Source organism: Corvus moneduloides, chromosome 3 (assembly GCF_009650955.1).
Source record: "Corvus moneduloides isolate bCorMon1 chromosome 3, bCorMon1.pri, whole genome shotgun sequence".
Classification (NCBI taxonomy): Eukaryota; Metazoa; Chordata; class Aves; order Passeriformes; family Corvidae; genus Corvus; species Corvus moneduloides.
In genome coordinates, this window is record NC_045478.1 from 100,461,327 (window position 1) to 100,479,556 (window position 18,230).

The 18,230-nt window shown below is 37.3% G+C and overlaps 1 protein-coding gene across 1 annotated transcript in view; it reads right to left on the minus strand.

Moving 5' to 3' along the window:
• Positions 1-18,230, minus strand: part of USH2A (usherin) — a 387,508-nt gene that overhangs the window by 107,968 nt on the left and 261,310 nt on the right. The window contains 6 exon segments of the mRNA XM_032102996.1: positions 2,193-2,391; positions 8,792-8,904; positions 10,727-10,929; positions 12,286-12,495; positions 14,471-14,634; positions 17,158-17,280. Coding sequence (XP_031958887.1) covers positions 2,193-2,391; positions 8,792-8,904; positions 10,727-10,929; positions 12,286-12,495; positions 14,471-14,634; positions 17,158-17,280 — 1,012 coding nt within the window.

The following is an 18,230-nucleotide window of genomic DNA, read 5'->3' on the forward strand; positions in this document are numbered from 1 at the left end:
AGCATAAAGCCTGACAGTGACTTCCATAAAAAAATGAGAGAGGACTGCCACTGCCTTATGCTGTCCCTGTCAAGAACTCCAGTTTAAAAGGCTCAAAAGGCACCAAGAGCTCTGTAGATGCCTCTTACAGACGTTTTGGATGGCTAGTGAAGATACATATAGCAAACCAGACCAAGCATTGGGAGGGGAAGCTTAATCAATTCACCCACAAAAATTACCCCCATGTCATTTTATGTGTGAGTGCTTCAGTTTCCTGTGGACCTTCCAGTCATTTATTATATATCCATTACTTAACAAATAGCACCCACTCCTAACCACAGGCTCAGAGAACACAGAGACCATTAGAACAATGTAATGCAAAATTAATCAGAAAAAATTAGAAAGCCTGGAGATAGAAAAAAAAATGAATGCTCTCCAAGCTCAAAGTTATCATAAATGTACAAAGACTGAAAAAATAAAAATGAAAAGGAAAACTTCTAAAACTAATTTAATACAAATTTGATTCATGCACATGCCAAGATGTAGTAAAAGTCTACGTGCCAGAAACCTGAAATAAATAATTTTACCTTTAGAAAAAAGGGCTGCCTATAATTCTCTTGTGAGATTTCAGAAATACTTGTATTTAATATAGTATTGCTTTTGAGGGAACTCAAAAGCTAAGCTGTGTTGGCTGGAATAATTTATATTTTGATTTGAACCCCTCAAATAACTCACTCCCTTAATTACTGTCTTGTCTGACAGTGAATCTTGTGAATACATGTTGTTTGCTTTAGTCACAGAACATGTGATGATGTCTTTGACAAATAGAGACACTATTTCATGACATTAAATCTTACTTTCAAACTAAGAGTTTTCTACCTCATTTGTCAATAAAAACCATTACAGACTCCTGCTATGCTATTGATCCTACTCCTCAACAGGAACTCATATGAAGATTAACCTGAAAATAGCCATAATTTAAAAATGCATCTAACAAATCATGATAGATCCCATTCAGAGTTGCTCATCATTGTCATGTAACAGCTAACCACTTGTAGCTGAATCTAAATAGATTTTTTCTACAGAGAATCTGGTCATTAAGCATTAAACCAAGGAATAATTTAAGAGGGAGGAAAAAAAACCAGCAAGCCAGGTTAATAACCACTATTTGCCATGCAGGATTTGAATGATTCCCCACACAGCAAGCAACTTTATAGTTTTGCCAGCATTTTTCAAATTCTACATACAGCTAGAAATTTCCTGTGGCCTTTCAGTGGTCAAGTGCAATGACTTTATGCAAAAGGAGCCATATGAGCTACCATGTATGTACAGGGGTTGCCCTTTCCCACACACAGAATCCAGCACTTTCCCTTGTTAAACTTCATAAGGTTGGTGGTTGTCCATCTCTCTTAATTTGCTGAGATCTCTCAGCAGGGCCTCTCTGCCTTCGGAAGAGTCAACAGCTCCTCCCAAGTTGGTGCCAATTGCCCCAAGCATGATGCCAAAATACATACTGAGATCTAGGTGTATCCACCATGTGATTTGTCACAATGGGATTGTGTCAGTGGACTCAAGAGGTGACACTCCTCAAACTTCATTACACGTGGCTTGTGTGATTTACTTGGGAACACCTATATAGCCTGAATTCTTGGGATAAACATCTGCACTAGACACATGGAGCAAAGCTTTCTGAAGGGAAGAAACTTCATATACATGCTTGTGAAGTGAGGTGGTCCACGTAGTGGTTGGGAAAGCAAAATCCCCATCCAGACCTGCAACATACTTGAAGGGTTTTTGAAACACAGGTTCCTGTGCAAGGAATTTCATTCACGTGTATTAAAATGACTTCTACCCTTAACCAGCAGGTAATAATGAAAACAATCTGAAGATTCACTTCAAAACTGAACCAAACCAAATAAACACATTCATAAATGCTTACCAATTCATTTCTCCTAACAGAAGAAATGAGGTCAACAAACAAAGAATCACCTGTCATCAGCTGACTCACAGACAGCTATCCCTGTATGAGCTCTAACATCCACATTTGATTTTAAAGAGTTTCAAGATACTTTAAAATCAAGGCTCTGAAAGGTATCCAAAGAAGCAGAACCCTCCACTTCCTTTCCTCTGATAACTGGAGAGGTTTGGTTTACACACCTATTCCTAAAAATATTATTTTTCATTATATACATAACTTAAGAATATAGAAGTACCTCCGACTCTGGATGGTAACACACTTCTCCACAGATATTTTCATCTTTTTTACATTCTAATGAGATGCACATTCTATTACTTTTGCTGCTCCTTGGAGTCTTTGATGAAGCACACTTCTGCCACGCTTTACGTAAGAGTTCATACCCCAGGATAATGCCATTTGGCTGTCCTGGAGATGCCCAGTTGATTTGAAGAGATCTGCAATAAGAAAAATCAACATCTGTTCAACTTTTGGATGTATTTATGTCTCTATAGCTACTTACATTAAATGATTAGCATATAATAGTTCTTCTTTGCACTAGTTCACATGGAGTGAAACATTTTGAAGTTTCTAAAATGTTCTGGATAACAAATTTCACAGGTGTTTAAATAACCAAAGGTATAAAAGTTTTTAAAAAGTGTCAATATGTGCTAATGCTCCAGGAAAACAAATCACACATGCAACCAAAGTCCTTAAATGTTGCTGTTTAAATGACATCTCGTTCTCACTTCTGGAAGCTTAAGTGTAATAAACTTTCTAGCATTTTACTCCTTTCATTTCAGTGGTAGGAGAAAGGACACAATATGCCTTTCCTGATGCATAGCTATTGTCAGCACCAGTGTGCCTGTTCCTTTCTCAGACAGGAACCTGGTAGAGGATGGGCAGTGGGGGGGCTAAAGGCCATCCCTTTCCCTCTGTGCTGTTCCCAATGCAGCTTACTCACACTGTGCTCAGCCACCATTTAGAACAGGCTTGTCTTAATCTTGACTTATGCTTACTTAAAAATAAAAAGAGTATGTTGCTTTGAGATGTATTCTTCAGCATAGAATTAAAACTCCTTACAGCATCAGTAAGCACTAGTTCCCTTCTGTACTTAAATATTTTCATTGACATAAAATTAGAAGTAAAAACCGGAAGTGCTTATCATGACTAAGACTCAAAACTTCTGAGTGCAAAAGTATTGCTGCAGCAGCCTGCAAAGACTGTCTGTAAAACAAAATTCTGTAGCTGATTTCAGGTTTGAGATCAGACCATCATCAGCTTAAGGTAGAAAATATCTTAAGGGATATTGTTAAATCATGTTCAGTTGTAGCATGCCTCTCACCACTAAAAATGTGTGAGCTATTTCCTCAAAATATCACTAAGCATTACAATAAACTAAAAAAAAAAAAAAATGAAAAGGGACATTTGAAACAAAAATACAAATTTTCCACTGATATTTCAAATGAATGCTTCATTTCTTGTATAATCACTGTGGAGTCTTGCATAAGACACAAATTTCTTTCACTGTGACTCTTTGGGTAGAGAGAAGGAATCCCAATGCTACATGTAGATCAATAGGAGGACTGACAACACTGCATAGTTAGGCACCAAGTACCTCTTTTTAATCTCCATGTCCCAATTACACAGTCACTGTCAGAATGCCAGTGACATCAGAAATTAGCATTAATTTAAAGTGAAAATGCTACAGTGAAACAGCAGCTGCTGAGATAAACTTTGACATCTTAACAGAATAAAAATAAGTGAACAATTATTTCACTTCCTTGAGGTATAAACAGAGGAATACACACAGCAATAAGCCTTTGCAGAACAGGAATTAATGTCACCTATGAGGGAATAAATTCATAGGTGGCTTGTAGAGTCACCATAATCATTCCAAGGTCTTCATCTGAACCATAGATTTAATTCCATATTCCATCCATTGCTATTTTGTATTCTCTACCTATTCTACCATGTACACATGAACTCATACACAAATGCACTCACCCACATTTAAATAATGTTACACTTAAAACTGGAAAAGCAGGCAAATACATTGTACAAACTTCAGGAAATAAAGGTAAAAAGAAAAGGAAAAGAAGGGTAGTACTTTAGCCTTTATAAATGCCATTGTAACTCTTTCCTGGTCTTTGCACAGAATAGATCACAGGAGCAAAGAAAGCATTCCCAGTCATATTTTTGAATGATTTGCTTTCTCCAAGTTTCATTCAGACCCTCATGAGTATATTTTCAGAGTATTGTGCCAGCTTTTTGCAGATTTTCAAGTGATATTTCCCTCTAATATAATTTCAAATTAGGCCTAAGAATTAATGCAATGATTCAAACATTTTGCCTTTTCTGCAGAGCTCAGCATGTATTGCTTTCCTTTAACAAGCAATCCCTTTATTATTATTTGATAGATACACATTTTCGGTGGACATAGCCTGATATCACACAAACCTGCAGCTGAACAAGGAAATTGTGTGGAATGGGAATTCACTGACCACTGCCAACGAGGTAAAGCTCGGTATGACCTTCCAGACCCGGCTCCTAGATAAGCAGACTCCTTCACAATTTTAGGGGTGTTTCAGTTACGCCTACACTTGATGTTTGCCACCCATGGCAAATTGTGGAAACACAGCAAGAGCAGTGCATAGCTCAGTTTAAAAAAGAACAGCAGGGTTTTCATGGGACTGCAGAGACTTTTTGACATCCCTCATCTGAGGGATGAGGCTGAGCTGAAAACCTTCTTGAGCAGGTGCAGATTTAATGGGACATGATGGGCACTTTAGTGTGCAGGCAGCTGTGTCACGTGTGGTGCATCTGATACAGCTGCAGGAACACGGGGACAGAGCCTGCCTGTCCTCTCCTTCTATCCAGTCACTCCCTGTGGGATGCACTGGAGTTGTGTCTGTCCTGGGAAGTGCCCACAGCCTGACCTACAGAAGCAGACTCACAAATTGTAGGCACAGACAAAAAACATGCAACACTTGGCAGGTGGGGTATAATCCTTGTCTGCACAGAGAACACTCCAAGTGTCTGCCCTTTTATGATAGTTCCAATGCCAGATGAGTCCCACTGCTGGTCACTCAGGTGAAAATACTGAAGCAGGCAAGGCAGCCTCGCCAGGTTCACAGAAACAATCTGCTTCAGACAACAAGGTCCATGAAAGCACTTTTGGGAGATAAACAGTTTCAAACTGATCCACGAAAGTGTATTTTCTTTTGTGAAAGAGAGCAAAGTGAAATCATTTGGCTCATGGATGTAAAGACAATTATTTTTGACATTTCTAGGTAGAAATATTTTTTTTTAGAAATCCATGAAAAATAACAGTATTTTTGAATTTTGATATCACTTCAGACATATTTTGATAAAACACTGTGGAAATAAAATTCTGGGGTTTTCCTGCTTCATCACCAGCTCCAAGTGCCCATAAGGCAGAAAAGGACTCCTGATTTTAATTTTTTTTTCTCAACACAGTATTAAAGGTTTAACAAGGAAGATTAAAGATATATCAAGGCCTCATTTCAGAATCTTGATAATGAATGTTCCGTTAGTCTCATCACATGCAAGAGTTAAAATCAAAACATCAAAGATTCAATGACTTTACCTTTAGGAGCTGGAAGCAAAACAAAAAAAACCCACAAGATTCACCTGACAGTCTTAAGATAGGGAACACTGCTATTATTAATGACTAATGGATAAAATACTTCCCTGATCAGGAGATCACACTGAGCAACTGCTGCAGCATTATTGCACAGGAGTTAAGTACCTGCTGCATCGTGGATGCAGGGCTGACATAATTAGAGAGGCAGTATGACACAGGCCAGACAGTCTGATAAATGGCATCATGCTTCTGTTGTTGCTACAAACTTCCTGGAGAAATCTTTCCGTGATTCGTGTTTCCCATGACTAGAGCAGGGAGAGCGATCAGGTGTCTTCTGGCTCTCTGACCACCTCCCCAGTATGGAAAATCAGACTTCCTGATCTTTAGTTACCAATATCCCCTGGGTGAAATCTGCACTACATTTTCTTCTCTTCCATTTGTCCAGCAATTAGACCAATTTAAAGGCTTTTTAACACAGCACAGCAGTTTGACACTTTCATACTTGATGTCCTTTAGAACTCATGAACAAATACCATAATCCCAATAATTTGTTGCTGCGTTCTATCCACTTTTTTCCTAAAATCTTTTCACGACCATGTTCATTTGAAATAATGCCTCCTCCTCATTCACCCACAAAGAGCAACTGATATAGAAACCTTCCTAAGTCCCGTGATACTGAACACCAAGCCAAAGAACCCACCTAACTCTTCTCCCATGGCCTTATCTGCTTTGAGCTTTCCATTACATCCTGACCAGGGTTTCTGGTTCCTCCCCAAGGTGCTTAAAGGGCCCTCTCTTCATGAAACCACGGAGGATTTTTCCTAGATTCCCTAAATTAGGCCACATGGTATTTTCTGAGCCATCAACCTTTGAATTAGGCATGCAACAGAATTGCTGGATACAAGGAAAAAGAGAAAGAAGAGTGTTTTAAAGCAGAATGAAGTATTTTCCAACACATCATGAGAATTAAATCAACTACCCAAACTTTCAGTCAGCATCCACCTGCATTCAGTACTCAGAGAATTTCTAAATTGTGCAATAAAATAAAATGCTTGTCTACAGAGTCAAATCCTGAGGTCCTAACTAAAAACAAAACAAACCAAAAGCATACTTGATTTCAATGGCATCTGTTTCTACCTAAACATGGTCAATGCAACCTCTCTCCCAAAAAACCCTAAATGCAAGCAAGAAACACAACAAACCAGAACCTGACTTAGGACTTCAGGATTGGGTCCCATACTGTGTTCTGTTTGAAGTTTGGCATTATAAAATAATTATATCAGGACTGCGACCTTTTGTGCCAAGTTTCAGCCTGAAGCTGAGTTATTAACTGTAAGGGGTGGAAAAATAAGGTATTTATATTTGCTCTGGTGGTATAACCTTCATTAGAACAGTGTGGATGGAGCTGCTATCAGAAAGACTTCTAAGTTGGTGGGTGAAATTATAATTTCTGTCATGTAGCACCTTGAGGCAAATTTTAAAACAATTATTTGTGAATGCTACAAAGACATTATCCTACAGCATTCTCATCAATAATACAGCCCCCCAAACTGATTCAGAAGAGGGAAAAATGCCATGATTCCAATTAAAGACAATAAACTGCACAGGCTTTATTATAACTCAGGTATCCCATGAGTCTATACTCCAGAAAAGCCTTTTTTCACTCTCTGATGTATTGAAGATATGTATTAAAATGTCCTCTTGTCCACACAAACTGGGGAGGTTTTTTGCCCAAGCTTTTTCTTTTATAGAGGATAAATAAGCAAAATTCATATTCAGCCCAGGACCCGCCAAGGCTGTCAGCTGTAGTGTTTGTCATATTTCAATCAAAGCTGAAGCCAGCCAGTCATTTTTACACTGCACAATCCCTACATACTCGAGGACCAGAATTAATGAATTAGCTATTGATTAAATTCCACTCTAGCAAATCCACCGTGGCAAATAAATGAACTACCCGGGGCACATGTAGGCCACGGCCAGACATGTCCGGGCAATCGATCAGTAGTTAGTATTCTTTTGGGATATAAGAACAGCTGATGGTAATATGACATGTAGGAAAAGGCAGTGTAGAAACAGAGTCTGTTTCTGGCTGAGCAGATTATAAAGTAGGAAGGCATTTTTGATCCTTTTGCATTCATGTGTTATGACATATTTAGTCTATATATAATAGCAGAAACATGCATAAGTGTTTGCAGTACAGACAAGTACAGACAATACAGACAAAGGCATACATAAGTTAAAGCCAAGGGCAAAAGATGAGACCCTGAACTGAGTTCTTATCATCAAACAAGATTTGACTATATCTATATGTGTGACAGAAAAATAGCAAGCTTAATTTCACCCTTATAACAGAGACAAATGCTCAATTCAAGCAAAATATACAAATAGCAAACAGGAAGCCAAAGTCCTTAAGAGACTGGAGAAGCAACCCCATTCTGCAGGCCATTTCGGAAGGCTCAGATGGTAGATACTAGTTATTTTCAATAGATTTTTTTTTTCCTTTTGATGAAAGAAACTCTGCTAATAAGCATACTCCACCAGAAGTGGAAAATCACAGGAATGCTAACACAGACACAGGAGGTTAACTGCTTTATTGTTGGTGTGATTCTGAAAAATGTGTTTGCAAGTTTAGTTTTACTTTGTCTTTGGAAGATATGAACTCCCAAAGAATCACTGAGGAAGTTACTATTTGGCTGCTTCTAAGGACTGCAGATTTGATGCTCTCTTTACAATTAGGAAGTTTGCCCATGCCCGTGGATGTAGTGGATAGGCAGATTGCAAACAGTGGTTCAAGGAGACATAGATATGCACGCCTTTCCAGATAGCTTACTAATTCGTACTGCTGTGATAGGTGACTTCTTTCCTTACCCAGAATTATTCTAAGTTTCCATTATCAGCATCACATTGCTCCCTGAACATTAATCTTCCTCTTCTTAACTGACAGAAGAATGTGATAATTTTCATTCCACTACACTTCTTCTTGTAACTATTTCCACTTATGCCTTATTTATTATCACAGCACAATGATACCCAAATGGGTATATACAATCAACCAAGGGTGAGACTTCTTTGATTGATCTTTCAGCACAAAAACTCCAAGACCAAAGATAACAACCACTAAAAATGTTTTCAAAGTGTATACTGAATTCTTTTATGCACCTTACTCAATTTTGAGAAGACAACTTTACATTCTGGTCCCCATTCCTGCTACAAATCTCCCTGAGACATGAAAGCCACCTATAGCACAGTACCTTGAGCCAATTATGTGAATAATGGGTGCTGACAGCTGCTTTGGCTCATCTTCCACAGTGGTGATCTGGGTCCCGTTGCTCCTCACGCAGGCATACACCGTGCAGGCTTCAATCTGATGGAGAGGAACATGAGGTTCACATACTCAGCTGCAGGAATTTTTCAACTCCACTACATGTTCAGACTTTCTCTTCACCCAAGATGGAATTCTTTCCTATTTAACAGATTCCATACATCCAGGAAAATACTGCAGCTTTGAGATAAGTATATCTGCCAAAGATATACTGCACTGTATCACATTTTCCCACACCGTTTTCAAAAGAAGGGTATATGCAGCCCCCTGGCATTAATTACTGTTTTCTATTAAATTATCACCAAAAGAGTTGCAGTGAATTTGTTTTTTTGCATGTATATGTAAACCCTGGTACACAATAGTGAGTAAAAACGTGCTTTCATCTGAGGCCTTCAGTAAGGTTTCTATTCCTACCATATATTCTGACATAAAAATAAAAATATTTTTTCCTTAGTGTTCTCTATACCTTCATGTCTATTCTGTAAACTAAAAGTGAGAAATGAAAATAGAAATCATACAATTTTTAATGGAAAATTGCCACAGAAATAAATACTTATTCCTTCAGTTCCTGGGATTAAACTAAGAAGGGGCGAAGTGAAATAGGTAGTGAAGGATCATAACATTGTTTCTGCATTGTCAACACAGAAGTTACTCAAAATTTTAAAAAAGCATGAAAATGAAAATAAAAATAATGTAGTAAGTTTACCAATGAGATGCACATACATCCAAGATAGTATTGTTTCCCAGAAAAGAAGAAAAAGAATCAAAAGGAAAAAAAAAATAAAGGCCAAAACCCAAAAATATTTTGGTTTTACCTATCACATTGATGCAAATATAAATACTAGCAAAGCAGAAGAGAAGAATAATTAACATCTCAAGCAACAGAAGGTGGCCATGGTAAATTAATATAGAAGGTCTATAAGTGAGGCAGTACACTGAATTTGCATTGTTATTGAGAAAAGACAAATGTGTTTCCAAGTGGCATTCAGAAAGTCATATGTGTATTCATGGATGGAGGTTTGCTGCTTCAGAGGGGCTGGAACATAGAAATCTGTTCCAGTGTGCCTGTCTGTGATGTTTATTTATGGCATGCAGTACCTGGCTGCAAATTTTCAGAATGAAGTATACACGGTACTACTAAGTTTGTCTCATATATAATAATGTAAACCAAAGTTTCATGAAATAGACAGGGATAGTTACAATTAAGTGTCAAAATCCATTTCTTGAATATATTAATACAAAGTCGGGACAGAAAAATTTTTTTTTAGTTTTTATTATTATGTTTCTGCCCACAGTATTTTGCCTTTCACTAGATATCTGACTAGAGAGGCAGAGAGAAAGGGAAAAGCAAAGAAAAAATGTTGCATGTATTAAGACCATAGAAAGTACTATGATGATTTCAGAGATCAGCTCTGCTTTCTCCTCAAAAGGATAAGGAAAAAAATTGATAATGGCATGTCAAATGCAACATCATTATTTCACTGTACAGATATATCATGCATGCCTTATGTTTCTTAAACAATTGTAATTTTCTTTTAATAAGTAGGAGTAGAATCTTTGCCTCCTTGTAATATATGTTGGGGCTTTGCTAATGCTGAAGCACAGAGCATTTAGGGGAAAGTAAATGGAGTTTTGACACTTTGAAAAAAGAGATAATGGAAATCTGTGTTATGAAAAGTGTACACAAACCAAAATATGCTAAAAATAAAAGTATGCCTTGTATGGATATGCACGTGAGCATCAGTGCAAACACATGTCCATGTGTGTAAAGAAATTCATGAAACAATATTCTTCTTGGAAATCCAAGTAGAAGTAAATGAGTAAAATTCAAGTATGTTACAGAACCCAGAAAAGATACTCTAACCTGTATATCATAGACGGTGAAGGGAGACAAATCTGCCAAAAGAAAGGATCCCGGCTCACTCATTCCAGTCTTGTACTGCTGGTTATTTACATAGACAGAGTAGCCTGTGACAACACCATTCGGGTTTGAAGGCGATGTCCAGATGACACGTACAGCTGTACTGTTGATGATGACAACCTCTGGAGGGAACATGCCCTCAGGCTCTAGAAATAAAGGAAGAAACTGAATAAACTCCAGCTGTCTCTGCAAAAGCACTTGTTTAACCAAATGCAGATTAGTATTTAGGTTTAGCAAAGGGTTCACTGCTTATCTGCTTTCCTCTGATGAAGTTATCACAGTCTGTAGTCTTCTGTAAATTGGCTTATTATACTCTCAGTTAGAAATCATGAGAGCTGATGGTAAAATGCTTTATACCAGCAGCATAGTGTCAATCATCAGTAGTATGTGGCCAGTGAGATATGATGATAAATTATTCACCCATCTGCACTGCCAATAGGCAAATATTATTTTTATGTCTCCCCAATCCTAATTCTTCAAAAAAGGAAAAAAAAAAAAGAATAGAGCATTTTGCTTTTAAAGCAAAACCTGAGACCAAAATACCTTATGTCTGATGGAACGTGACATTATAAGCCTTATAGATGAAGCAATATACAATATTGCCATTATGTAAATGATTTCAAATGTTGATTACTATAGGTAATGATGAAGTTTAACATTTATTTAAAAAAAAAAAGAAAAAAGCCAACACCTTCCTTAGCGTTAAATTACATAATTATCTAAGCATGTCAGAAATAACCGTGCAAAGACCTATTTTTATCGTAAGAACCCATCTTTACCAGTTGAAAAATTGCCCTTACCATCAATTCCATTTTATAAACAAAAGGTGCTGACCTTTGGCATGAGAAAGGAAATGGAATCCTCCCTTAAAGTGCTTTGCTAATGACCTGGAACACTTGCTTCTGAGGTAATGATATTATAATGTTTATAATGAGACTTTATAAAGCAAAAAGATTAGAAAGACCATTCTAAACACATTTCAGATGCGCAAATTTTTTTTATTATTATTATTTTATCCTCCACCCCCAGCTATGCACTTGCCCACTGGCATAGAAATGACTCATAAAGCATTTTCTTAGAGGCTGAACTTACACCCAGAGTTTCTAGTGACTCAGGAGAGACCCTGTGTACAACTGTCATGTCAAAAGCATGCTGCTTCACAGAGCAGATCGTTTAAAAAACCCATTAATTGTTTCTAAATTCCACCATTTATTGATATTAACTCAGTTCCAAACTTAGTGCACACAGACAGGAATATGCAGCAGAAGATGAGAACAAACTGGGTTAATATCTGCTATTAGAGCTTTTGCTTCTCTCTCAGTGGGACCGTTTATTGATCCACCACATGATGACAAGCAGCACTTAAGCATTTTAACGTTTTAGACCTTTTTCCTTTTATACCGGAAATTTTATAATGGAAGGATGACTGATCTCAACCCTAACAAAAATCAATCAATTTCATTCTCAGATTTTAAGCCAAGCTGCATTCACTGCTAACCAACCTCCATCTGAGGTAGTCACATGCACAACTTCACTGTTGATGCTGTGGACTCCATTAAAAACTTGAGAAAATATCTGATACTCTGTGTTGGGCTGCAAATCATCTATGACTACAGAGTTTACATCAGCCTGGATTCTCAGAGATCTTCTCTCATCAGTAGAATTCAAGAAGAGAGTGTAGTAAACAACATCTCCTTGCAAATCCTGCAGTGCTAGGAAAAGAAAGGAAAAACGTTGGGACATCAACTGGGAAATTTTCAGTCAGCAAGTTTCTTATCGACAACATTTATTGTGAAGAGTAAAACAAATTTTATGCAGATCCTCTTATTTTAAAAAAAAGGAAAGGTTCTGTCAAATGCCTCCAATTTCACCCTTTTAAGGAGTGATGCAGATTCTCTCCCTAACTTGTCAAAATCATTAATGGTTCAGCATCCTATCCAACACTGGAGAAAGCTTTCTTTCTCCAGACATCCCCATGAAGACAATGGAATAAACAAATGAATAGATAAAACCCACTGGAAGCAGTGGTGTGCAGGCCTTTTTGGTCCTTCCCTTTGAACAACATTCCCAGAGCCCACTCCACTTCCATGTTATTCCTCTAGCCATGAATAAAGGACCTGTGCCTATGCCATAAATTCCAGTGACATTCACCTTTACCCAGACAGCCTTTTGGCCACAGTGACAGTGAGAAGCTATGTGTTATTGTTTCAGAACAAGCATGACCGATCACATCATCTACATGTAAAGCTGTAACACACTCAGAAGCATTATACATACAGGGAAAAACCCCCAAATTCTCACATTTCTTTCTAAAATGTATTTGAGCCAGCATTAACTTCCCCAGAGAAAGAAAGAAGAAACAGTACAATTTTTTGGCTACACAGGGAAGGGCATTCACTGGTCTGAGCTGATGGATAAGCACAGATTCCAGGCAAGTCTTCTACATTTCACTGACTCAGATGTCATCTGTTATCTTATCTGTCCTTTGTCAAACAGTTTAAGTTCAGGTCTGACTAAATGCAACTGCTTTTCCACTACGCATCGAGATGAAAAGTATAATTACGAAAAAAACTCTAAGCACTAACACATACATCTTGAAATGACACACTGTAATATTGAACAGGACCCAGCTCTCTGGGAAAGAGCATTGATAAAAGCCAAAAGCATATTTCCAGACTTAACAATCTATGGGTTTGTCATTGAAACTTTTAATCAAGAATGATAGGCTATTTTTAAGTGGTACCGATACAAGGCCTAAATACTTAGAAGTCAGAAACCTTCAGTAGGGAAAGATAGCAAGGCAACTTATATTGAGGGCTCCCAAGTTCCCAAAGAAAACACAAGAATAATTTGAAAAGTAGTATCATGGAAAAGAATGAAACACTGATATGCAAAATAGTTAATACACTTATTTGCAACATAGGAAGTAATAAAATATGATAAGGTTTTCAAATAATGAATGGCCTCGTCTTGGTGTTTAACTTCCACGTTCACAAACATATACGGAAGACATTTCTAAGATATGAATGAAAATAAAACCAGATTGCATTACCTACATCTAGAAGGTCAGGGGTTTAGATTACTAAGGTAATGAAACTTCAGTGAGCTGCTTCAGATCTATTGTACTTGTCAGTTTTTATAAGCATGCTTACTTCAGGCATGCAATTATGAAATAAAGAGACTACATTTGTTGCAATTCAGCACCCAGTCCTTACAATACCATTTGCGTTTAAGTCACGAAGAAATTCCCCACTGCTGTATTAACAAACCAACTAGAGAAATTGGCTAAATTCGTTTTAAGGAGCAGAGCAAAAAGAAAGAGAATGGGAATCCTCTCATTGTGAAGGAATGTAGATGTAAATTTTTATACAAAGGGATGAAATAGACCACAAAGACAACAGGATTTTGTGTAGCACTGCTTTATACATGTCTCACGAGTTTGCATTAACTATTTCTTCATTTTCACTGTTCTCATTCTGCAGAAAGAGCACATAATAAATATGAACATGACTGAGAAAGAGCAAAATGTGCACATTTTTTTTCCTATTTCTTTCCTCTCCTTCCAAGGACATTTAGGTACATTATAAATCAAGGCAAGGACTGTGTTTCCTCTGAGAGTGAGGCAGGCCATGGAAAGTGATGGCAGGTTAACATCTAGTTACTGGAATAAATACTAAGCACACTTACTTGGTTTTGACCATTCCACTTCCACAGCAGTGTGATTAACAGCACGTGCAATGAGGACACTTCCTTTCTCTGGTAATCCTGCTAATGTAGTAGCTATCACTTCTTCACTTGATGTATATCCTACCTCGTTGTGCACTATGAGCTTGTACTCGTATGTTGTGTACCTGAGACATTTTAAAAATAATTAAATGGAATGAAAAATGCAGACATAGAAAATATTTGCTGTAAACCTTCTGCCTGTGCCAAAATTTTGTTCTTTCTTGTCCCCCTGCACAAAAATTCATATGTATGGTATGCACCAATGAAGACTTCATAAGAGGTATCTATTTTGTGGAAATAATTCAGCACGATAGACATGGTAACAAAATAAACCCACATTATTTCACTTCTTCATAGTTGTAGCCTGTGAGGTGTTGAGAGATTATAGCTCAATTCAATATGTAATTACAGCAGTGGCAACCTGCCAAAATTTGGATCAGAATTTAATCAAATGAGGGTTTTTTCCTCTTTTGGGTAACCCATTGATTTTAACTTGCAGTCTCATTTGTAAAAGGGATTCACCACACAGTCAGGACTCTACTACTACAAAAACATCCCAAAAAAAGGCACTTAGGAGTTCAAACTCATTTAATAAAGTAATTTTCCTCATAACTTTGCATATTCCAATTACACAGCTTTATTAAATACTACATGTGTATTTAGTAAACCAAGTGATTGTCACGTCATCTTTTCTTCCCTATATCAAAAGGCATATTAATGTACTTTAAGTGAGATTTCATAATCTCAAATTTAATTTCCTCATAAAAAGCCTCACACAAAACTGCACAAAGACAGAAACTCAGGATCATCTCATTCAAATTTTCACTAGAGCTGCAACACATTGGGATCTCTACAAACGCAATAAGGGAGCATAAGGTAAATGCCTAATATTTAGAGATTTTAGTACAAAAAGTACTCAGAGTGTATATTTACTTTACTTTTTTTATATTTATTTTATTTTAGACACTTTACAACAACACCATGATTTTCAAAAGAGCTAAGCTTTAGCAGTCCCACAGAGAAGAAAGCAAATTAATGGGAACTCACTAGCTCCAACTCTAACTAAGCATTGACGAACGGGGAAAATATACAAAACACATCTTATCTCTCTCTCTGCATCTTCTGTCACTTGCAAACACGGAGATTTACCTTGGACATTGTAGCACACATAAAATAAAGAAAGGACTCTAGTCTTGCAATTTACTGATGAGAATTTGAGATATGTGTTTTGATCCATATTTTCAACAATGAAAATGAGTTTGTCGTAGCCTATTAGAAATGAAGAAACCATCTGAAAAGTTCAGTAATTCTGAAACATGTTTAAAGTATGACAAATGAAAATAAATGCTGATATATGAATTTTCTTTCAGGGAAAAATAAGGCTTGAGTGCTTGAGTCCCTCTGCAGCATCTTCTCCCCAACCACAAACTCATCCTGAGTTGTTACCTGCAAAAACATAGCTGCAGTTGCAGAACCCTCCCCAAGAGAAGTATTCAGGTATGTCCAAGGGTTAGGCACACTTTTTTGGCCATAGCTCATTCAACCCAAAATGTCATGGTGCCTAATGACTGGTCACTGGGGCTCTGTCTGAATGTATTTCCCCCTCTGAATCACTAACATAACTGCTGCACACACCAGCACCATTGAAATATGCAAAGGTAAAACCAAAGCAACTCTATGCAGACTTTCAAGCATGGCTGAAAGAAAGAAATGGACACTTGAGCAGGATTGGTACAAGAACAGCTCCATGAGCAGTTATTGCAACAGACAGAAATGAGCAGTGACTATCAGCAAGTAGGCAGTGGCAAGCCAGAGGCAGTTGCCCCCAGCTCAGTTCAGTGTGTCTCTGACAGGAAGCAGAGGTCACGTTCTCCTGATTCTCATTGTGCTCAGGAGGGATGCTCAGACAATTCTTACAGAAGTAGAAGCAAAGTACAGATATTTGAGGGTCAGTGATTGACGTGGAGTTCTCATAAAGCACACCAGCACAGAGAACACACACACACTGAAACTATCCAAGAGGGTTTTCCTGAGACTCTACCTACAAAAACCCAATGCAGAATCCATGCTGAATCTTCCATTACAATTTCTTCATTTGGGTGTTTTGCCTTACGGAGCAATAGTCTTGGCTTCAAGATGTAGAAACTAAAGTTGATCAAGAGCAAATGTCTTGCTCTACCCCAAACAGAGCACACACTCCATTTCCCAGCTCTCAACACCCTGCATTTAATTGTGATGAAGCTAAGACAATAAAATCAGGTTAAAAAAAAAACATTGCTGAAAACAAGTTTCAGATGTTTCCCTCAAACATGCATTCTGCCTGTGCTATAACTTTGCCAACACACAAATCTAGAGCATCTGTACACATAAATCTAAATGGTTTGATTGCATGAGCATATCGATGCTAAAATTTCATGAGATTTTTATTTTCATTTGTTTTTCAAAGCAAAACAATGTATGAGTCAAGAATGACAGACTAATAATAAATCCCTGCATATTAGAATGATTAACACCAAAGATGATGACAAAAAATATTTCATTACATAATTAATATGTTCACTACATAAAGACACAAGAAATACTTTGAACTATTAAACATACACTATACAAAATGCCAGCATTTGTTTTTATAGTTTTTGTAATCTCACCTGCTAAGACCCTTATCTTCATAAAACCACTGAGTTCCTGAGTAAATATTGTGCCACAGATTTAAATCTTCAGGGGGATTTGATGCAAGTGGTTGCTGGATTTTACGTCTCAGGAGCTCATATCTAACACAAAAGACAAGCAGAACACCAGGATTATCTCAACTAATGTTATTACACAAAAAAAAAAAAGAACCCAACCAGGTTTTTTTTAAAGCCACATATTATTTTGTTTTTACAGCTGTAAACTTCCTCAGATAAACATTCCTTTTAATGTTTTGTGATTTAAAACATTCAATTACTTAAAAAAAAAAGGAAACTACTTTGAAAATGGAAAATGAAGCATTTACACTTGAAAAAAAAACTAGCTTATTCAATGATTTATGGATTTTAAACTTCGTGGAAATGTTATCAAGACCAAGTCCAAATAGCCCAGTAACAGTGCCTTATGCAGACTTGCATGATAAGAACAGGTTACTCCAGAATATGAAAGGATTATGTCTCTTTCTTGCAAATGTACTGGAACAAAGAGCACTGCCATTACTATTTTACTATTAGTAGTAGCTTAAGTGTGCCTTGGTACTTGAAGTGTTTGCAAATAACCACAGTGCAAATTGCAGGAGAAAACAGGCACAGAATGAGTTAACTGTTCCATCCATCCATAGACTTTAGTAAGGCACCTTTGTATTTGGGTAGAAATTCATGATGTGAGCTTGAAAGACCAAACTATTTCATCCTGGTTTTAATTGGTATCTGAAGCAGTATTCCTGTCTCTGTTCCAAACAGCAGGTCAGCCAAAGCCCATCTCTCATCAGGTCAGCCATGAGACTGCCTGATTTGGGAAACATGCTTTCCACCCAGGCCGCATCACAAACTCTCCATCATCTTTTACAAAAAACCTTTACGGAATTTAACATAAATTAGATCACTTAGTGCCTACACAAACTAAAGGGGATAATATTATAGTTTGCGTTTCCTAATCGTTCCAGGGATTACAAAGGAAACTACACTCTAAAGGAAAAAAAAATAGATACCTTTGTTCAAAATCTTTAGGATTATTGCTCTTTATTACATTC